This window comes from Merops nubicus, unplaced genomic scaffold (genome assembly GCF_000691845.1).
Source record: "Merops nubicus isolate BGI_N331 unplaced genomic scaffold, ASM69184v1 scaffold32108, whole genome shotgun sequence".
NCBI lineage: Eukaryota > Metazoa > Chordata > Aves > Coraciiformes > Meropidae > Merops > Merops nubicus.
The window spans coordinates 49,292-73,254 of record NW_008628290.1 but is presented as its reverse complement, the minus strand read 5'-3'; the positions used below and the strand labels follow the sequence as shown (position 1 = coordinate 73,254).

Sequence of the window (23,963 nt, the reverse complement as noted above, 5' to 3'; positions counted from 1 at the left end):
ATTAGTCTGTCATGAAGTCATGCTGGGAATGTGTGAGTAGGAGAAAATGAAGTAACTTATTTAATTTAAAAGCCAGCATTTGTGCCAATGCTGTGACTATTTTGTAAGTGAATTTTCATAGTGAAAGATTTTACCACAGAAGCTAGGAGTCATCTAGACCCATCAGGCTTTCGAAGCGGAGTATTTTAAACACAAATTTACTTATAATACTGTTGAATATCTTAGCACTTCTGTCCTGGATTTATTTAAATAAACTCTCCTTAGCTGGTTTTGGAAGACCTGGGTTGCAGCAGTGCCAGCAGTACAGCACAGGCTGTTGACAGGAACAAGGAGAAATGCTGTGAGACAAGTTGTAGGTTATGTACTTGGACTTGGGATCATCTGGTTTCCAAACTTTTAAGCTAAATCTTGCATAATTATTCTTTTATTATTGACTAGTGATTAGGGACGCTGCTGACTATGGTTAAGGTAATTTCAAAACTGTCGTTAAGGTGTTACATGATATTTCTGCTTTTCAGTGAAGAGGCTTTAGTCTGTAGATAGTGCTTCTAGGACTTTTAGAATTATCTTGTGTCCTGAGATTCCATCCCTGGGTAGTGTAGAGCAAGTATGTTATAACAAAGAGTGATTTTTTTAAAAATTGCTGTTCTTTTTAAGACTGAACAATAATTATGTTGCCATGGGGTAGCTATCCCCAACCTATGCTAAAGCCTATTTTAGTGTTGTCTTTCAAATGTGCATAAATTAATTAGGATAGAGGTAGAAATGTGGGAGGTCATGGCATAGATACTTTTTCTGGCATAACCTTTATCTGATTCTCCTGCTGTCTAGCTTAATGTTTTAAGGAGCAACAAAATCCGTTTTGATATCAAGCATAAGCATTCCTTTCTTTAAAGTTAGAAGGTGAAGCAGCATTAGTGTAAAAAAGTTGTGGTGTTAATGACTGGGACCAAGATCCATGTACGTGTGCCAAAGCAGCAGACACATAGTGTACTCTTCTCTCTTACTAGATGAAAGAGTTTTGAGTGGATAGATCAGAGTAGGTTATTTTTCTTTATTCTTGCTGAGCTAGAGTTTGAGCTCAGAGAGGTACTGATCCATAAGCTTCTTATAAATCTGTTCATGTTTTTTTATTTTCATTCCGCTAGGAAAATACATCCAGTTATAAATTTATTATTGAGATTGCACTTTGTTTTGGGAATTATAGTGACAATATAAAATTAAAGAACTGTGCAAAATGTGTTTTTTTCCCCCCCAGGATTGTAGAAGTATATCTAACTGTTGAAAGGCTTCCTAGTGCATTTCGGCATGTTGTAGCAGCTACAGGAAAAAGTTTGCTGAAGCCACCAAAGAAGTAGAGAGAAATGGGAAACCACATCTAGAGTGCTAATTGTAAACTATTTCAACGCGTGCTCTCTTGCTGATGAAGTGAATCATCTGTACGAATATATTCATGTGGCATTTTTTGGTGAAATGTTAATTTTTTGCTTTATTAGCAATTCTATTGTTTTGCAGCTTTTCAAGAAATATATTTGTTGTAAAGAAAGCAAGCTGAAATAAAGCAGAATGCATAGAAGACATTTTATTGTAGTTCAATTACAGCTTTTGGTTAAATTTTAACCACGATGAGGACAAATGTTGGCATTCTGTAAAAACTTTGTGGGTGTAACTTCACGTCTAGCACTTGGAAATACTTTGAGACTTGCAAAGCTGGGGAAACGCCAGTGAGTCTAACACAAGCTACAGGAAAAAGCTGACTTACTTCTTTGTCTTGAAAAGCCTGCCAAAGATAACAAAGGTAGAGGTTGTTTCTCTTACTACTGGGGCACAAATGGTGATTTTTTTTTTTTTAATTTAAATGTTATTGCATTCATTTAAAAATCAAACCCGAATAATATTTTTAATAATTTAAACTCATAGCAGTCATCACTTGTTAAAGTAATGGCTTCATAGTAACTGTGTATGTTGGAGGTATGATAGTGTATCTTATTTGTAAAAAGCTTCTCATCTAAAATAATCGATATTACTGCAGAAAGAGAAGTGATTGTATTACCGCTGATTTCAAGAAATCTTTATTTAATCCAGATTGACTGCAGTGTTTGACTAACTCTTGTCAACATCAGTTAGTAAAACTGATATTTATTCCCAAATTTTCTGGGTTGTTTTTGTTGTTGTAAACTGATCACAAGAAAAGTCTATGCACAGTCTTACCTTCTTTTTATCTAGTTTCCTGAAATCACAGTATCTGCAGGTCAGAACAAATGTTTTGAGAAGTCTGTGTATGGCATTGCCTGTTATTATCAGTTCTGTTGAAAATACAAGCACAGATTAGTATTTGCTGAGAAGAAAGTTATTAGGTGAGCATTATTTCAAAACATTTACTATTATTACTGAAGCATATGCTTGTAGCAGAACCCTGCCTGCAAGTTAGTTTCTTTTTAAGAAATACTTCTATGCTCAAAAGGAACTGATGAATCTGTGCACTTCTCCTGTTTCTTTTACTGTTGTTTATAAAAGTATGTTCCTTTTGTCATGCAGATTTATAGTTTGGAAGCAATTTGAAATTCACTTTTGCTTTTTTTGGTCCTTTTGTGCATGTTTTGTCTCTCTAATGCTTTCCTTTGTCCCTTATCATTTAATTATTTGTTTTTCCTCTCTGCATAACATTTGTTCAGTTTTGGTTTTTATTTCCTCCCCATTGTATGAACCAGTTGGAGTTTTATCATCCATTATTTTCGTTTGAATACCAAATAAAATAATGGATTTTTAAATGTAAGCGAATTAAGATGTGAAGCAACAAAATTAGAGTAGGAGTATTGTATTTAAGGGAGAATGTAACATTTAGCATGAGTTAGGAGTAGAATTAATGGCAATGGAAATACAATTGTAAACAGAATAGTATAAATTACTGTTTCGGTGCTGTGGATATATATCCTAAAATACAAAAGATAAGTAATTTTTTCTAATGTATTATAGATTGCCTAACGAAGGCCTTTAAGTATATTTCATTACACTTTTAGCTTTTAAAAAAATACTTAATTTGTTTGAATTCAGCAGATCTTGAGTGATCCTCAAGGAGGATGGATTGATAGCACAGAGGAATATAGGCTGATATCTCCAAAAATATTACAGTTGTTCTTTTATTCTACAGAACTTAAACCCAGAGTATGTTCATCTTACGTGTTGCCTCTCCCTCTTTAGTGAGGCTTCGAGTATAGGTTTTGGTATTATATTCAATTGTGTCATCCGACTGAGAAATAAGTCTAAGAGTAAACGCTGAAAGGGTCAGTCAAATATTAAAATAGGTTTCTGTTTTTTCTGTAGTATGAAACAACAGAACAACCACCTTTTGGTTATATTTCAAAATATAGTCTTAAAAGCTGATAACAACCCTTTCTCTAAGATCTTGAGCTGTCCTCTGCTAATGTGGAATACAGTGTGGGGTAAACTTTCTGAATTTCTGATTTGAGAGAAATTGGTTTTATATCAAAAAGACATTAAACATATAATAGGAATAAAAGGCAAAATGAGCAGCAAAGGCACTAAATGCTGAACTTTGTGTTTTTAGCTTACCAGACATTTTAAGCCGAAAGTATAATCTCTGAGTTGTAGCATTTGGGGAAGAGTTTAGATCTTTGAAAGTCATAATAAATGAATCCTTTCATCAAAGATCGATCTTGCTGGCTTTCATAGAAATAATTAAATATGTGGCTTATGGGGCTATTTGATTAAGTGGGATACAGCAAAAAAATTACAATTACTAGCAATCTGAATGTGTCAGACCTACTGAAAATGATGGGGTTGGAAGAAAATGCCCCTTGAGCAAGTTACTTCCTTATATTTCCCTATGAATTTTCTGAAGAAATTTATGCTGTTTGGCTGGTCATCTTTGGATTTTGGATTAAATAATATGTTTTGTTTAATAATTTTTGTTTTATATATTACTTTTGTTTTATCTATTAAAGCATCTTTCTTATGAGGAAAGGCTGAGAGACCTGGGGCTGTTTAACCTGGAGAAGAGAAGACTGAGAGGGGATCCGATCATTCCTGATCAATAGCTAAAGGTTGTGTGTCAAGAAGATAAGGCTTGTCTCTTTTCAGCGGTGCTGAGCAACAGGAGGAGTAAACTGGAACACAAGAAGTTCCACCTAAACATAGGGAAAACTTTGTAGTACCCTTTATCTATGTCTGATTCATATATTGTGTTTATTTAACATGAACCGTTTCAATCTGTAGCTAAGATTGTGTGGGCTTTATTGAGCAGACTGAAGTGGTCTTACTTGCTGTATTCCTGTCAATCTGAAATAAGGATTGCAAAATTCTGTGTAAGCTGATTCATACAAAAATTTGTACTGATTGTGTTAAATCTATGTTTTTTATCTCAATGAAACTCACCTTTCACACGTGCATGGTATTTACATCTCTCTAGCCTCTTCTGAAAGGGTTGTTTTTCCAGCATCATGCTTCTTGAACTTGCTTTCTTCTTTTGGTTAGAGATGTGTTTTCCAGTACTCTTTTTTGGAAAGTTGGTCTTATGTCATGCTTTGTAAAAGCTCCCGCTCTTCATTGGGGTAGAGGATTAAATAGGGGAAGTTTTAAAGGATCTACAGCTAAGGTATGGTCTCCATCTCTTGGCCAAAACCATTGTGTGATATGGAGACTGGAAAGGAGAGGGAACAAGAGGTGGCCATGGGAGTTCTCCTACCTTACTTAATGCAGGAGCCTTTAACTGCACTTTGCCTAGGCCTGATTTTAACTCAAGAGAATTAATCTAAACCTCACTTTGAAATTCTGGAAATTTAAAAAACACTTCCACTCTTAGTTCATTAAGAGGAAGGAATCCCTCTTTGAATATGCTACCAGTATATGTAGACCTCTTCTTTTAAATAATGGGGTTGGCAAATCCAGCGTGTCTTCAAATTTAGTGATAACCACTGAGTATTTTAAACTTGGGATTTTAATGTTTGTGCTATCTAAAATGCCACAGTTAATTAATAATTATTTCTAGGACCCTTGTTCATAATTATTCATAGGACCCTCATTCCCCTGGGATGAGAGTCACTGTAAGATGTGCTTAATTACCTCTAAGTGGTTAGTACTCTAATTGGGTATTTTGAGAGAAGTCATCAACATTGTTGCTTCATCAGATTCTTAAGAAATGGTGGTTCTTGGTTTTCTAACACTTGTACTCATAAAAATGGTCATATTTAGTCAGAACTGACTAATGTATTTAAATTAATATTCCCTTGAGGAAAAGCTTTAAATTTCACAGTCTGCTTCACAGGGTTCTTGAGACGCTTAAATAATTTTAATCGGTTTGTAATATACCACAGAGTTTCTGGGTTGCCCAAACTAGTAATGAATTTGGAAACCTTTCATTAACCCTGTTGCTTCATTGTTTCCTGTGTTTGCAGGAAACAAGAAAGTTGGATTTAATGTATTTTGATAATGTAATTTGGAAGCTTGCTTCCAAACATTAGAAAAAGTATTGTTACTTTGAAGCTTTGTAACTGGCACTCATTGTCCCGGTATTACACCACATTCCTGTCTTGCCATTCATTTAAATGAACGGGGTTCTCAGTAATTTTTATCAGTATCTCCTATACTGCTGGGTGATAGTTACAGAGTGCTTTAGATAGAAAGCTCTTTCTGGATGTTAGTGTGGTCCAAAGCAGGTCAAATTAGATCAGGTCATGCAGTGCTCAATAAATTCTTAAATAAACAGTTTCAATTCCTGGATATATGACTGATCTCTCTAATCAAAATATATAAATCAAGAATAACTAAATTTGGCTTATAATTTCCCAACATAAATTGTGGGCCTGGTAGTTGTTTGAATGTTGTCATCAAAACAATAATTATGTCCTTGCTTCTATTCTCTGTTCTAAGTTTTAACAGCATTGTGGTAGAGTTTGTATATGGAGACACTGAGACATAGCTAGGATCCGTAGCTTTGGGAAAAATCTTATGAAACCCCTCTAATTTTCTGTTTAAGGTGAGCTTCACTTTTTAAAAAGTGATGACATTAGAACAGGCAGATAGCTATTGAAGCTCTGGTAGTCAGTGTCCAGAAGTGATGCTCATGAGTAGACAGAGTGAGAACAGCATGAGCATGGGGTGGTGCTGCCCTGGCAGTGCTTCCAGCAACAGGTCTTTGGAAGCTGAAGAAATTTTTTGAGCCAGATGTGGCACCTTTGTATTTAATAGCCCATGAATAGACTTAATGCATGTGTTATTAAAATTTTTTCGAGAGTAATACATCTTTTTAATTACTGTATGTTAGTCACACAGGCTGGTTTTGATGATCAAATGATCCCTGTTTGGAAAGACAAAAATAAATGAGTGTCTTTGAATGTTTGCTCAACCATGGAGACCTGATCCTCTCTGAAAGAGGACTGACACTGGAGGAGAACAGCTTGGAACAGATCTTGCCTTAGTAACTTGTTCTTTTTATTTTTTTTTCTTTCTTTTTTTTTTCTTTATACTCACAACCTTCCTCCTATGAAATTCTAAAGCTGATGGCTGTTCCTTTTTCTTATTTTCTTCACGAGGTCTACTTGTAGATGTCTTATAAGAACATGGATATTTAATATTTATGCAACATCTACATCTGCCTTGTTACCATTTGCTGTCTACAAAATTTTAGTCTTCCATCTTGCTTAACAAACAGTGTCCAGACTCTTTATTTTTACAGTGTGGTTAATAGAGGTCTTTCCATCAAAAAAAGTACATAATGCTGCTCCTGTTTTTTCTTACTGCTGTGCCCCTTAAATGTCATCAAGTTTACAAAACTGGGGACGTGAACAAATGAGTTATTCAGGTGTAAAAAAAAAAAAAAAAAAAAAAAAAAAAAAACTCGGAGCCTTTATGATATTTAACCCTTCTAACTAGGCTTAGAAAAAGTTTGACCTGATTTAATCCTCGGAGACTGAGACAGGAGCTTTGACAGAGGCAGGGTGGAATGCTGTGCTGTATTTCTTCATAGCTGAAGCAGCTTCTTTGAGTAAAGAGAATTCTGTTGCACCAGCAAATCATTATTGATGTAGTAAAAAAAAAAAAGTATTTGCTCTCTATATCCTACAGATGCAAAATAAAGGATATTTTTATCTTTCAAACAGCTTTACCTGTTGATTGACAAGAATGAAATGTATGTTGCTGAAGAGTTTGGGGAGGAAGCCAATCCAAAAAAACCCAAACAACCCAAAACCTCCCACTTTTTCCTGGAGGTTTATTAGATGAACACAATCAAGAGCTATGTATGACTGCAAAAACCACAATGATGATAAACGAGACGTGGTGTTAAAAACACACCACTGATTATTGCCATGCATGGTGGATAAACTGATTTAAAAACTGATCTGTTAGGAAGCTTTGTTTTCACTGTAATGTGATACAGCCTCCTGGGTAGTTGCTGTAGAGATACCTGTGACCCTTTTCCTTGTATGTTTTTTTTTTGCTGTTAGTTATGCAATATTTGTTTCTAAATATCTGGTAAATCTTACTGCCATATCATAGTTAATTAGCAGATTTCAGCAGTAATGCTTTTTGAATTCATGTAACCTTAGTTATTAGTGGAAACTGTAAAAAATTATGTTTATATATTCAGGGAAAAAGAAACTATATCATTTAAATATTTATTTTAGCTGGTTTTGTGTTTACTAAACACTTACTTGAGCTGCATTTTTTTTTTTTTACATCAATTTGTAAAAATGATGTTGGTGGAAGATGTCTGTTCATAGTTCAGTTGCAACATATGACTTTGTCCTTCTGGATTACCAGGGAATCTATGAGCTTATAAGCATCAGTGTTCTCTTCTTCCTCAGGGACCAGACATTCATTCCCTGGGTATTCTGGCCAATAGGTCAGGTATATCTGACGTATGAGAATGTATATTAGAAGTTGTGATAGTAGAAGTGCATGCAGAAAATGTAGATCAGTGGGATGTTACAAGCTCTCTTTAATCTCACTGTTAAGCCTAAGAAATATGTACCTGTGAAATACTATATGCGATTATAAAGACCAGCAAGAGAATTAGTTTTTTGAGGGACCTTAAAGTCATAGAGTTCCTTCCCCCCTGCCATGGACAGAGACACCTCCCACTAGACCAGGCTGTGCAAGGCCAAATCCAACCTGATTCAGTGATGGAGCATCCACAGCTTCCTGGACAACCTGTTCCAGTGTTTCACCACCCTCCTAGTGAAGAACTTCTTCCTAATTTCTAATCTAAATCTCCCCTCTTCCAGTTTGAAGCCATTATCCCTCCCTCATCCTATCACTACAAGCCCTTGTAAAGAGTTCCCCCCCCCCCAGCTTTCTTGTAGGCCTGCATCAGATACTGGAAGGCATCAATAAAGTCTCCCTGGAGCTTTCTCTTCTCCAGGCTGAGCCACCAAGACTTTTGTAGGAGGGGTGCTCCAGCCCTCTGATCATCCTTGTGGCCCTCCTCTGGACCTGCTCCAACAGGTCCATGTCCTTGTGTTGGGGGCTCCAGAGCTGGATGCTGTAATACTTGCACACTTGTAAGTAACATTTTGTTTATTCTGATGATCTCAACAGCATGGGATGATATTTAGCCACATAAACTTTTCTCGAGGTGTGTACACTCTTGAGTAGCTCTTTGCTCCAAGTTCAACAATTCATGAACATATCAGTTCATGTGCAGGTTTATAGGTTTGTGCAGGTCTGATGCTGATGGGAGCTTTAGATTTCTTTTTGTGTATGTGCTCTCTGGCTGCCTTGTCTGTACGTAGTTAGCTCAGTGTGTCTGAAAGCAATATGTTCACTGTGTGTGTATGCCAAGGGTTAGGTTTACTGAGTATGGGCTTTTTTTATTCCTGTGCATTCCATCTGGCAAATCCATCACACTCACATAGGAGCCTGAGCTTCAGTTCATGTTTGGTCTTTATTTTGTACAGGTACTTTAATGACAATACTGTTTCCCAAGAATATTCACCGACTGGAGAACATTTTGTGGCATATTCTGAAGCTCACTCATCCCTCTATAAAACATATTTTAGAAATTCTGATGTATTTTTGTTTCTCTGTCTGCTTGACTCAAAATTTGTTTTCTCTTTTCAGGCAGCTATAAATGGTGTAATACCACAAGAAAATGGCATTCTACAAAGGTAAGCACAGAAGACTGGAGTAGTACACACAGATGCTGGATAAATGTATTTTTTTATCTCTGAATCCTAAGGTTATATTGTTAATTCCGGAGCCAAAAATTCTATTCCTGGCAAAGCTGATGTAACATTCAGGTTTTCCCATGCTGATGGATGACCAACTCAAACACGTATTCCAATTAGTTTATTTTTATGTTGAATTCATTGTTTGTTGGGTCATTCTGTGCAGGATTGTTTCTTTACTAAGTCTGGATTTTGGGATGCTTTCTTGAATGTCAGGACATGGGGTTGGGGTGTTTTTTGTTTGTTTGTGGGGCTTTGTTGTTGTTTTTGTTTTCCCAAAGACCTAAAAATTTGCAAGGCAAATCCACAGATGTTCCTCACTAGATGTTTTCTTTTTCCTTATGCATTTTTAAAGGTATTGATATTCCATGCCTCACTGTCCCTGGCCAAAAATGTTTGTATTTTTATAGATCTGGGGTTTTTTTTAAAAAGGAATTACAGGCAGCAGGTACTATGTTAGATAAAATAAGGTTGCTCTCTTCTAAAAGTAGATTTACTGATTTTCTTTCAGCTTCTGAATTAAATTTTGGCTTGTATACTGATGCCTGGATTTCTTGAAGTCACTGAAGCACGAGCTCCTAAGTGCTGATGAGGCAATTGAAAACAGCAGAACAGGAATTAAGCTACTTGAGAGAGAGAGAGTAAAATAGTGTTTAAAATTTTATTTAGAAAAATACACTATGTTCTATTTTCAAAAGTTTATTTTAATGATGATAGAAGATAAATAATGTAGGTAAAGTGATGTTTTGGCATCTTTGTCAATACTTACTAAAGCTATCATTAAATAATCAGCTTCTGATTCAGGATAAAACCTGATTTACTCAGTAAAGTTACTAGATGTTTATTTACCCTAAGACCTATCTAGTCCATTTGAGCTCAAGTGTAGGTTGTGTTGAGCACTCTTTCTACCTATATTAGTAAGTTCTGACCTCAAAACATTTATATTCAAAATACCAGAATATTTGGAACTATTTGACCAGGGTTAAGGAGCTGGGGAGTAGTTATGGCTGACTTGAATAATAAGCTGGTCCACTGTCCACTTAGAGCTTCTTCCACATTAACTCTTAATTTTTAGAAATAATTAGACATTCAAATGTATCTCAAATATTTTTTATCTTTTTTTTTTTTTTTTCCTTCAAATGGAAGTGATTTAAAAGGAGGCTCAGAAGACTTAGAAGCCTGGTTTCCAGTGGTTTTCAGTTGAGGCTCGTTTTACTGATGTGAGGCTCTTTATGTTCTATTAGAGGCTGCCAGTCAGATATATAGGATGCATTTTGTGATGGAATCAAATAGAATTAATACAAATGGTCTTGAAGTAAGTTAGTTTATTTAAGGAAAAAAATAGAATTATTTTTATAATTCAGTCGTGGTAGTTCAAAACAAAACAAAAAAACCAACCCAGTCTTGAGAATCAGGATATTGATTGCTTTTCGTCTGTTAACAAAATGGTTATAGTACTTAACTCATAGTTGGCCATCAAGTTTAAGACAATAACATATCACTTGGTTTTTATCCTTTTTTAAGTCCTGAAAATAATATGTTTTCCTGTACTTTTTGAGTGTGGGTCTTTGTACCTGGGATTTCACTCTTCTGAGCCTGTTCATGTGAGAAGTGAAGAATCCCCTCGTTCTACAAGAACAACATGTTTGTTTTTTTTCAAATGTGAAAGGTCAAAAGGTGGGATTTGGAGTAGCTGGGTGTAATTTCTGCACTTCTGTGATGTGTGCGATCCACATTTATGCCTTTTTTAAGTTCAGGCCTCCTCTAGGTGACAGATTTGACTTGCACTTGCTATAAGAAGCACTTGCATTGAGACATCTCGTGGTATCCTCAGGAAGAGCAGAATGCCTTTTTAAAATAAGTTCTGTTTAAGATGGAAATGAGGCAACATAAATCTCAACATTTCCTAAATTTTCCTTTGCTTGGCTTCTGCTCTTTCATTGCATACATTTTATTAGCATGCATCCTCCGTCGTGATCTCCTGTCACTGCCCGGGACAGATAATCTTCCTGATAAGAACATCTGCAAGGCAATGCTTTGGCTTACCCTGCGAAGCTTCTTGCCTTACAAATTCAATTTCTGTACATCCTAGGGTTTCTTTGCCCTGGAGTATTGTTCCTTAAATTTCATTTTTTGTTGCCTTGGTTTCTAATCGCAGTTATATGCTTCCTTTGGAGAGGCTCGCTGAGGAATCTGAAGTGCTTCTAGTAGTGAGAGTTTCACAAATCATTCTGACCTGTAATGCTGTATGTGTCCTTGAGCCAGGTATGGAGACATCCTTATATGAATCTCCAGGAGGCTTGAAGGATTTTGAACTTAAAAGGCAAGCTAGAATTCAGATTGCATTACTGTTGTACTCCTAGGTATTTTTTTGCAATATGTACCTCATTATCTTTATTTACCTTAAGTACACAGCTGTTTTCATACCTGACTTGATTTCCACTAATTTGGTATTGGAAAATACCAATCCACATGCAGTATTTTAAGCTTTATTTCTTATTATCATTTCCATTTGATAATAGCCCAATGATATAGAAAGCTTGTTGTTGCCATGGTGCCAGTTTTTATATGGTCACAGCCTTCCTGGAACAGGAAATATTTCTTTTTTTCAAGATAATTCTGATATTCATTACGTAGTGAGCTTCAGACTGAAGTAATTGCTTAAATGCTGGTTTATCATCTAAGCAGTTCTCCTGTAGCACTTCTGAGACCCTGAAATGTTAATATTGCTGATATGAAAGTTCTGTAATTATTGATAAAACAGTATTTTCAGATATGGAGGTGTAGTTTGTTCAAGAGGTGTGTGCTGTGGACCATAGTAAGTGAATAATACTGTCCATTTTGCTTTGCTTTTACTTTAATGTATTGAGATGTTCTATTTAAACCTTCTAACCTGCGTATCTTTCAGTCAGTACAGTGGAGAGACTTTACATGGACCAGCATATGGCCCCACAAGTCATTCTACAGCAGCTTCTTCAACTCCTTCCTCATCCTCAGCGTTTCGCCATGTAGTGCCATCTAGACAAATAGTTGAAAGACAACCTCGAATGCTTGACTTCAGGGTTGAGTACAGAGACAGAAATGTGGATGTAGTACTTGAAGACAGCTCCACAGTTGGTAAGGACTGGTCAAAATGAAATGAAAACTGATGTGGTAAAATGGTTGAAACAAAAAAGACCCAAGCCCAAAAATCCAAATCCTAAAACAAAAAAGAAAGCAAAGGGAAACAAAACCCCTGAAAAAAAAAATCCATCAGAAAATGCAGCCTCCACAGCTACTAACCATTTTCAAATATCTTTGCAGTATTAAAAAAGCAAAATTTTGCTAGTTCATTGTAAAAGGTTAATGATCCATGAAATACTTTTTTTTTTTAAATCTAGTTTTCTTGTGAACTTGCTTCAGAAACAAACTGGAGATTATTGATTAAATTGAGGTGTGAAAATGTAATTTGGGGGAGAATTAGTGTAGACACAATCTACTAATAAGCAGATGATCTTGGCATTTCCTTTTTGAATCTGTGTATCTCTTTCTGTCCAGGGTTAGTGACAAGATTAGAGGAATTCTTTTTCATAATTTCATTTTGCTTTTTTCAATTTCGATTTGACATTTTTGTACAAATTAAGATTTTTTTTAACCATTTTATTATCCTTATCCTAAAACTGAGGCACGTTTTAATAGTATGTTAGAAACATGGTATTGTTAGTATTGTGGAGTTTATTTTTTCACATTCCCCAAACTGTTGAGTTGCTTTATTTTTGTTAAGGAAGAAGAGTGGAAGTTTTTTGTTTTACATTCTTAGTGAAGACTCTGTATAGATCAAAATAAGGAATTGTATGAAGAAATAGTTAATGAAAACAATTTGCAGTGCTGCAACCTTATGTTTTGTGACGAAATTTTGAAATGGAATCTTTTGATTCTTTCCAGCATTCGATTTGGTATTGGCTGGTGCCACCTCGTGGTGATTAGTTGGAATTCTTGATGAGTTGCATGTTTTCTGCTGCACTCAACGTTGCATCCATGGAAAGCAGATATAAAAATCTGATCAAATAAGAATTTTACATGCGTAGTACTTTATTTTTTTTATTAATTTTTTTTCAGGTATAGTTGATTAATTTGTAGGGCAGAAGGAAGTCAGCGTAGAACTTTTGTCAATATCTTGACTTATAAAGATTGAGGGCAGCCTTGCGTTTGAAGTCCTGAGAGAAGTGAGCAAGGCAAATAGTGGAATTTTAGCTGTGGATTTAAGGAAAGAATATTTTTGACTTTTTGAGGTATCTGTGTGGCAGGATCCCATGAGAGGTAGAGGGGCCCAAGAGAGCTGGTACAACTTCACAGAGCACCTCTTTAAAGCAGAAGGACAGTTCCTTCCAACATGCAGAAAGAGGAGCAAGCATGGCAAAAGGCCAGCACAGAAACAAACAGTTTATGATGAAGTTAAATATGAAAAGAAAGTACACAGAAGGTGGAAGGTAGTGATGGTAGACCCAAGAAAAATACAGAGATGTTGCCAGAGTGTACTGGTTTGGAGTTAGGTGGAGCTGAAATCACTGAAGGATTAGAAGGGCTTCTGTAAGTACATCAGCGTGAAAAGAAAGGCTAAAGAAAATGTTAGCCTGCTGTTCAGGGAAAAATTGCTGAACTTGATGAAGAAAATAATTCTGAAAGCCCTTTTTAAGCACATGAAAGAAAAGGTGATTTGGAACAGCCAGCACGGACTTGCTAAGGGCAAATTTGCCCAGTCAACATTATTTGACTTTTATGATTTTAATGACTAGTTCTATGGACAAAGGAAGAATAGTGGATGTCACTTTGACTTAGTAATTTTGACTTTAACATGCTTTGCTGTAGTATTCTTGTAGTCATGTTGTTAATATGAGAACTAGATAACTGACCTGGTAAGGTGGGTAGGTAATTGCCTGGTCTGCTGGGCTTGAAGTCTGACTGGTGAACAGTTACTAGTTCAGGGATGTCCCTCAGGGGTTGGTCATGGGGCCAGTGCTGCTTAATGTCTTTATTAAAAAACTTGTTTGTTAAGGTGAGTGCTCAAACTTCAGGAAGAATACCAGATCAGAGAAATCGGTTGGTATTCTGGAGGTCAAGGCTGCTGTTTAGAGAGCCCTGGACAACCTGGAGAAATGGGCTGACAGGAACCTCATGAAGCTCAAAGAGAGCAAAGCTGAAGTCTTGCACCTGGGATAGGATAACTCTGTGTTACTCCATCTGACAACTGTCTGAGGGCTGGCAGACTAGAAAGCACCTTTATAAACTAGGGATCTAGGTGTGCATCAGCAGTGCACCCTTGCATGAAGGCAACCAACCATGTCCCAGGCTGAGCTGGCAAGAGTGTAGCCAGGGAAATAAGTCTTCCTCTCCATTCTGCACTTGTGAGACTGCATCTGGAGCACTGCGCCCAATTTTGAGGTCCCCAGTACAAGAAAGATGTTAACATCTGCAGTGATAGTCAGGAGTACATGGCAATATAGGAGGAGGGGCACAGAGAACTGGATTTCTTCAGCCTGGGGAAGGGAGGAGGAGAGGTAGAGACCTTACCTCTGTCTCCAGCTACCTGCTGGGAGGACACAGAGAAGCTGGAGCCAGACTCTTCTGGGAGGTGCATGATAATAAAATGAGAGACAATGGAAACAATTTGCAACATCAAAAAATCCCTTTAGATAAAAGGATTTTTTTTTTCCAGTTCTGAGACTGGTGAAGAACTGGAACAGGTTAGCAAGAGGAGTTGTCAGACTTCCATCCTTAGAGGTGTGGTCCAGAGTCAGCTGGGCAAATCCTTGACTAACCTGGTTTAATTAGACCTTTGAGCTGGGCCCAGGCTAGATATGCTCCTGAGTAACCCTACAACCTGAATTATTTTATGGCTGTAATAACCATAGGGAGAACAGAGCATCAAAATGTGCAAAACATTGAAAAAACTGCCTGAATGGTTAAATTGTCTGAAAACTCCAGTTCTTTAGGTCAGCACTATTGATAATGGAATTTGGTATCAAAAATATGTACCGTCTTTACTGCTGTCAAAGCCCATTGCTCCAGACAGCATGCACCTGCAAATGTGTGTGTTTAGCATATGCAGTGTAGAACTCAGATCCTCAGAAATGTATGTTACAAGGGTAACTAGACTAAAAATGGTTTTTGGAGTAAGTTTTCCTTGCTCATGTTTTTTAACTATAACTCAGTACTGTTTGAAATAAAGCAGTAAGTGTGTATTTTATGCATATTTTCTTTTTTTTTTTCTCTTTAGGAGATATCAAACATATTCTAGAAAATGAACTTCAAATTCCTGCATCTAAAATGTTGTTAAAAGGGTGGAAGACCGGAGATGTAGATGATAGTGTAAGTTTTCAACTGTGTTTTCAGTTAACTGAGTTCAAAATTTCAAACTGAGCATCTGTGGGTGGGATTTACAATGCAGGAATTGTGAGTTTCAAACTGTGTTAGATGTCTAAGGGGCATACAAGGAACTCTTAAACTAAAAAAAGAAAAAACCAACCAACCAACAACAACAAAAAAAAAAACCGGACAAATTACTTTGGTTTGGTTTTATCTATAACATGGTCCACATACAGAAGGGATGTTATGAAGTTAACAGCCACTATATCGCAAAAAAAATAATTTGCAATATATTGTAAGTATCAATAAATAAAAGAAATAATATGTCAGAATTGGTAAGTATTTTCTATTTATAATGATTTTTCTCTCCTCAGACTGTTTTAAAAACTCTACACTTGCCAAAAAATAATAGTCTTTATGTTCTAACGCCTGACCTGCCTCCTCCTTCTTCAAGTCATTCTGGGTAAGTCTTTTGGCCATAAATTCTACTAGTGTGGTTTGGTTTTGTATTGTTTTTACAAAGCCATGTGATTCTTTCAGGAATCTGCAATCAGTAAATGAACTACCTCAGCACCTCATTGTTGAAAAGAGAGGGTTAAGTTTTTTTAAAACTTTGGTGTGATACATGAACCACTTCTGTACATATGAAATTTTACACATCCCAGATGTGATGACTCTAATTTAGCTGAAGTTTATTCCCTGTGGAAATGGGAGCTGGCCTTTCATAAGTTAATGCATTATGTTGGTTTATTGCATTTTTAAGTTTTAAACTAAAAGAGGGAAGATTTAGACAAGATATAAGGAAGAAATTTTTTTACAGTGGGGGTGGCCCAGGTTGCCTGGAGAGGTGGTCAATACCCCATCCCTGGAAACGTTCCAGATCAGGTTGGATGGGCCTCTGAGCAACCTGCTGTAGTTACAGATGTCCCTGCTTGCTGCAGAGGGTTTGGACTAGTTGAGATTTAAAGGTCACTTCCAACCCAAACAGTTTCATGATTCTGTCTGTTCATTGGTTTATACAAGTTTACGTTAATTGGCAGCAGACCAGAATTTTCTTTCCGATGGGTGTGTTGCACAATTTATTCTTCTTGGACTCTTGTAATCTACTAAGATAGGCTGAATAATTAATTTCCTCAAACTGAGCGGGATATCTTTTATTACTGATTTTGATATTCAGAATGTCAACAGTGAGTGTTTGTATGTCAGGGAATATTGCTGAGGTTTGAAATATAATTTTGATAGAAAACCAAATCTATACTCTCAGAAAGCAATTTGTAATTGCTTCGATAAGTTTCTCTGTACCAGGCAACCAGGAACGTTGTCAGGTTGTCACTAGAGGGTGCCCCGTGCTTGGGGCTGGCAGACCCACACTGCACTGCCCTTAGGCTGGGGTGCCTGCAAGTTGCCTGGGGAGGAACTTATTTTCCTGCTCTCGTAGCCCATGGCAGAATATTCTGCAAATGCAGTAGCATTACTAGTGAAGGAAATTCTTTGACAATCAATAGAAATAAATAATTGGTTTCCTAATGACTAGAAGTATGTTGTGTATTACTAAAAGGTGCTTGCATATGCCACCATGTAGTCTGTGGAGGGAAATCAGTGCTGATAAGAGTTATAAGAGTAATAATTATAATAAAGAAAAGCATTTAGAGAGGGAATAGTGGCCCTGGGACAGAGTGGCAGTGAGCTTCGTGTGCTTCGTGTGTGCAAGCAGGAGCTGTAGTTGTGTGTGAGGACAATAAGCCGCTGTATTTAAGCAGCTAATTGAAGGACAGACTGTGGAAAAAAACTCTGTAGGTACTAATTGTTTGGTTTGTTGTGGTGGTGGGGAGTGTGATTATTTTTTTTTTTTTTTTAATAAATCAGTTTCCAAGTTCAAAATTTTCTACCCAGGTATCACTGTATGTTGGAATTTGAATGTCTTTGATTCTGGAAAGAAAACTGAGGTCTGAGGAATGTTATTTATGGCAACTGCAATAAACTGTATAACAATACACTGTTTAAAAACAGTTCTTGGGCTTTTTTTGTTGGATGAATAGTTTAAAAGAATGTTACTTGCAAGCAAAATCAGGTTGTTACCTTAACAATTTATACTTGTTTCATAGTGGAATGCGTTCTTGATATTTTTAAGATAAAGTTGGTAGCTTTGGGATAGCAAATGGTGCTTAATTAGTGGCTATTTAAACAAGGATAATTTGAAGGCTAGATCATCTCCCTGAAGTCATAAATTCTAGATGAAAGGGGAAGCTTGCCTCCAATTAAAGCATCAATGCAGATCAAAACACATCTAATTGAAGCAATGTACTAAACCCAGTTACACTGTTTACTGCCTACTGTTAGGTCAGTTATTATTCAGATTAGTTTGTTACCCACAATTTTTGAAAGCATCATGCTCACATCTATTATTAATAGATGCTAAGGAACTCTGCCTCTTACTTTGAGTTCATCTGTTGTTTTCTTCAAATGCCTTCTATTTTAAACTAGAGATAAATAGTCGTGATTTGAATATCTCCAGAAAGCAGTATTTGAAAAGCTTGAGATTTCAGTACATGACATTTTATGTATATGTCTTTCTTAAAAAGAGCAATCAGGTCACAGTTCTATAAACTCCCAATTTGTGCCTGTTCTTGACACTTGGGGAGAACAGCGTCTGAAACATACTTTTCCAATGTATTGGTACGTAGGCATTGAAGTCTATTGTGACAGACTGAGTGGGCTCAACCCAGAACTGACTTAGAACTAGCATCTAAATGTAATGGCAAAGTGATCCTGCAGTTTAAACAAGGAAAAATCTCCTAGGGTACCTTCCTTCACCAGTGGCACATCTGAAGCTTTTATAGGTAATAGAAACCCAGTGAATTACTACTGTGTGCTAGTAAAATGAGGTGTAAAGTTTAAATTTAAATGTCAAATACCATCTGTAGGGTTACACGCTCTGCTTCACAATTTCTTTTGACAATGCTGTATTTATCCATGCATGATATCTAGAACAATAACAACGTTTTCTATGAACTGTGGGCATAATGAAACCTGGTTTCTTGTGAATTCCTGCTTCATCCCAGTGGCTGGAGGAACTCGGCTGTCTCCATCCCTGCATCCTGTGATCTCACCAACCTCTGACACTCAGTTCTTCCCATGTATTTGTTTGTGGGACTTATGCTATTTTTTCCCTCCCCCCTGCACAGACAGTCAACTTGCCCTGCCTCTGTTTTCTAGCTGCTAGCCAAGTAGTATCAAAGGAAAGGAGTCATCACATGCTGTAGGTTGTTCTGTTATCATTGGCTAGAAGTTGGTTGGATGAAATATAAAAAATACTATGCTTGTACTGCACCCTTTTACTAGAGGTAGGTAGTAATTTGGTTCCCTCTTCTCTACCCAGCTGTTGCTTTGCACTTGGTCTTTGAGACCATTATAATGCTGTCAGACCTTGAAACTAGTGAACATGTTCAAAAGTTACCAGTAGATCTGATGGGTCAGGAAAACATGATTTCCTTTGGAAAGCAGTCCTAAAAGGAAAGGTGCCAAAGAATGTTCATCAGTTCTTTGTCGAAGGGCAGGAGAGATCCCTGGCACTGGCTTTGTCAGATTAGATTCTTCACTTTCTCAGAGTGACTTCCTTTTCCTTTGTTCCCTCAGAGCTTCTTGAAAGCTGGCAATACCCAGCTCAGCAAAAAGCTTTTGGAGAATACAATAGAGAGGAGCATCAAAAGCCTAGGTGTCTAGGGAGCCTGGCCACAGGGCTAGGTCATCCTGATTTTATCTCCTTCCTATCTTGCATGTTCTGGAAGGCACATTTGCTCATTTTTTTTCCTTCAGTTGTCACCTAAATGGGTATAATGTATTTTAAATTTATTCCTTTTTGCTAAAGAGCTGAGAGTCTTCAATAGTTTATTATACTTGAATCTTTGAAAGGTTCAAAACAGTTAAAAGCTATTTGACCAGGTGCATACATTGGCAATTATTACAAATAATGTATTTTAGCTATGCAATTGTAATTTATTTAAGAAATGAAATAATCTCTGTGGATAGGAATAAAAAGGCCCATCTTTGATGGAATGGGTCCATATATTGCTGACACTGTGTGTGTGTGTTAGATTGTTGCAGAGGAGTGGTGATTGTGGCATGGTGTCTTGTTGTATGGTATCAACTGTCGCAGAGTGTTAATTAAGAACGATGTAACCTGCAACTCCAATTATTAGTATTGTCTGTTTAGCTGGACAGGGGCAGTGCCTTGCTTTAGTTACTTTGAAAGCTTCAATAAGAATGGTAAGATTAATGTTTTATTTTCACATCTGCTCATGAGACAGTTTAAAAATTCTGAAGTTTAAAATGCAATAGAGTGTAAACAAAAGGGCTTCTGCTCATTTACATGTTAGCCAGATTTGCTAACTGATTGCTGTTTGAACCTAATCTACCACCTCCTGCTGCATTAGCTACAACAAACATTACATTTACATACTGATTTCTTATTTTGTTTTAATGTAAATAATCTGTAATTACAGTAAATTTGGACTTCTGTTGACATGAGCTTGTATAAATCTGTAAGTTTAAAATGGAAATGTTAATTACCTTGTGTCATATCTATTTATATAAAATTCAGAGATTTTGGGGGAAATCTCTATGTGACTGAGAAAGATATTGCCTAATGGGAAATACTGAATGTATTTCATAAAAACTTACAGAACTAAAATGAAAAGGAGCACTTGCTGATCATTAAGGATATACTTTCAGTTTCAAAGCTTAAAATACTCTTAAAGGTTCAAAGAAAGACACTATTAAAAAGCAAAGTATTACATCAGAAAATAAAGCATTAAGGCAGCAACCTAACAATAGGTACAACTACTGTATTTTATATATTGTTACAGAACAATAGAAAAGCAGTAAAACTGGAAGCTCAAAATCTAAGACATGTCAATACTTCTGACACCTTGCTTCAGCATTGCATAGACTGATTGAACAATTGCTGTACCCTAAGATCAGCATTATTTGCAGTTGTGCTTTTTTTTTTTTTTTGCTAAATACTGTTTCTGTTCTTAATTTATAAGACTTGTGGTTTATAAATCGTGCTGTGTTGGAATTTTGATGGAGTAGCTAGCGAATAAACTCTTTCCAGACTCTTCATTGAGTTTTAGTATTTTGAGTTCAGTGAAAAAAAAATTCTTGCAACTTCCTTTGCTTGAAACTGAAGTTTCAAAGAAGGTTTGCATACTATAGAGTTTAAACCCCACCTGAGTTCTGGTCCATCATGGAGGTTTCTGTGCATTGTGACAACACTGATAACCAGTGCTAAATGAGCAATCCATGTGAAATCCTGAAGTGGTCCAAGTCTTTTTTTTTGCTAGAACTGTTTGGAGTGATGACTGCTCAGGTATGTTTTCTTTTGTCTGGTTTTGTACTTCTTTTTTGGGCGTAGGTAGAGTTCTTCTAATGGAAAATTGGTGCCCAAAAATGCTGTCAAGTTTCCTTGCCTCTTGTGCTGAATAGTGAATGCATAGTCATTCAGCTGAGGAAAAAAAAAAGTAGGGGCAGTATATAATTTATCAGCAAATGCTTTTGAAAGCTGGGGTTTGCAGTAGGGGGGAAATGGTGCTGATAAGAGTGGCCTACTTTAATCCTGTTTCTAGATTTTTAGTTTCGCTGCCCACTAGTTAATTCTCTGATTAATTAAAATCTGTTAGCACTGATGGGGGAAAAAAAAAGTCTTGAGTTTAATGGGACTTGAGGTTTGGCCCTGATTTGATTTTTAATTTTTAATTTTTTTTTTTCTCCTTTTAATGCAGATGTTTCATTTGGAAGATTGTAGTCAACTGATAACATTTGCAGGAAAATGAAACTGCTGCAAATGCTGAAGCCGAAATTTTAGAAATGTGCATTGTGATTGTTCTTCTCAATATGTATCTAAAAAGAAATAACAATAAGCTTCAGCTTACTGTCAGGGAGAAATCTTTCCAAAATACACCTATTTGATCAGAGTTTTAATGGCTGAAAATATAATTTTAGTGCAAGGTGTGTTTTGGAAGCAGAGTTCTATTGGCATCAATAATGTGGATAAACAAACTGCCCATCAGGTGTCCCATCAACTCCTCCTCCCACTGGACTTTCTAACGTTTAGTCCAGGTCTTATGGCTGGCTCACCATATGACATTTTTATATAGAAACTCAAAGGATTTGCTCAGTTGACTGCTGCGTTTCTGTATAAGCAGAAGTAATATCCCTCATTACATTATTTTTCTGAAGAAAAGCTGAATAATTAAACGTGCTTTAATTGCTAACACTTTCAAAAGTGGCTTTTTCTTCAATTTTTTTCAAGTTAGTTTTTTTCTAGCTATTTTAATTTTCATCCTCTTCTTTGACTGTATTTGGCAGTTTGTACTGAGAATTTGCTTGTTAAGAACATTCAGCTTCTGTTGTTCAGAAATCCAAAAAATAGGTGTCAAAATTGTTATTACTTCAGAAATTGAGACTTTTAATGCTATGGCACTTAATTTAAATTAACTGTGCTTGAAGAGTATTTTTTCCTGTGCTAAATACTTTCTGCTAACACGTCCAGATGAAATAGAGTAGTGGAAAACCTTTCTTGTCAACAGATGATTTTTATTAGCATGCTGTATTTTGGATAGTACTGAAGCTTGTGTATCATGTGTATCTTGAGAGACTGAGGGTTTGATTGAACAAGCCAGTTTTACTATGTTTACATCAATTAAAGAATGAAATCCTGACTTACATTATCAGTTAGCATCTACAGATTTTCAGACAGCAATAACAGGGCCTTGTGTGATTCCTGTGTATGGAATCCAAAGCCATTCACATATGCTGTAATTAATGTTTTCAGAGCAATTAAATATGTCATTCGCCTCCAATATTTGCTAAAAACAAATGAAAAAATCAGAATCCGCCAAAGCACAGCAGGATATTTTAGTTGCTACTGAACATTTGCCAAAAGAAAATGTGGTTATGGCGATGCTAAACTTACTGTTAACAGTCAAATTAGAATTACCATTGAAAATAGGCTTACAACATTAAGGACCCTCTTTTTTCTCTTTTGAAGGACTTAAGTATTTTAAAACCTTCCAGGCCTTTTCTTACAAGATTTTGTGACAAGTGCAGCTAACTTCATGTTCAGCATAGACTGCTTATCTCAGTTATGTTTGTAATGTCTCTCATACGCCTGATCGTGCCTAGCATCGACAATGAGTTAAATTTATCTTCCATATTACAAAACTATAAAAGGCAAAAAAATAGCACTTAGTGGATTTGTTTTGTACTATGTGATTAATAGGTTTAAAATGTCACAGAATCCAAATTAAGTTGCTGAGTGAAGTTACAGTTGTAAAGTAATTTTTCTTGATATGTTGAAGTGCATCTCTTGCTGAAGCATCCAGTGAGTATTGCATGGGTTCTTTACCATCTGAGCAGCAAACCTGCAGATCAGTTATTCCACTACAAGTCCAAACTAACAAATTAGATCTCAAATGATCTACCAGTCTGTTTCTTCATCGTGTATCTTAAGATACAGCTGTGCCCTTCTGTGTACAGAATCCCAGAAACCCTAGTCTATCATTTAAGAGTATGTGATAAGAAAAAAATGAATCTAATAAGGCCAATTTACTTCCATGTGCCACTGAATGGGGTCAAGTCTGACTAAATGATGTTTAGAAATCCCAGCTATGATACAGTGTTGCTGCAGTTTTGTAACCTATATGAGATTGTGTAATTGCTGTATCTATTGCCTTCTATTTTGAGAAATAGGTAGCTGTATAATTAACATCCAGATGTTTTGTTACCAGGCAAATCACAAAAACAACCCAAGTTTGTGACATGGGCATACAGCTGGCCTGTTTATATCTTTATTATTTTTTTAAAAAATCTGGATGATTAAAGGTGTTTTAATGTACATTTAGAACAATTTGAGCAGAATTAACTTCTCTAAATGCTTAGTACCCACATAAGAAATTTTGCTGCAGTTAGTTTTCCACTTCTAATTAGCTGGGTTTATGTGCTTTGAATGAAACTAAGTGGAAAAATTTCCATTCGGTTTATGCTTCAGGTAACCCTAGAGAAGTGAGTGCATGCTTTGCCTTGGTCTACTTACCATCAGTTTTTAATGTGCATTGTAGCTTGATTTTTTTTTTTTTTGTCTGGTCGTCAATATGCTTACAAGCCTGGTATTAATGGCATTATGAGTGCTAAATATACCCGATGTTTGTGAAGATAATGTGACTCTCAATTTTGAGAATACTTAACATTAGAAGAGCTTTAAAGGCTGCAGTCACCTTATTAAGGAAGGAGTTCAGGAATGGCCTTTGGTCATTCTCAGCATGCTTCCTTGCATTTAAGAGTGAAAAGAGAGATGATAATGTTGTGCCTGGACTTGTCCGTGTAGAGTTTAGGGTACCCTGGGGTTTTTGCATCTAACTGTAAAACAAGCTATAA

The 23,963-nt window shown here is 36.3% G+C and overlaps 1 protein-coding gene across 1 annotated transcript in view; it reads left to right on the top strand.

The window, feature by feature from the left end:
* LOC103778993 (FAS-associated factor 1-like) overlaps positions 1-23,963 on the top strand; it is a gene marked incomplete at its 3' end in the record, with an annotated part of 68,761 nt that overhangs the window by 10,353 nt on the left and 34,445 nt on the right. Inside the window, exons 3-6 of the mRNA XM_008946611.1 lie at positions 9,079-9,125; positions 12,094-12,302; positions 15,442-15,533; positions 15,905-15,993. Coding sequence (XP_008944859.1) covers positions 9,079-9,125; positions 12,094-12,302; positions 15,442-15,533; positions 15,905-15,993 — 437 coding nt within the window. The remainder of the gene's footprint in view (positions 1-9,078; positions 9,126-12,093; positions 12,303-15,441; positions 15,534-15,904; positions 15,994-23,963) is intronic.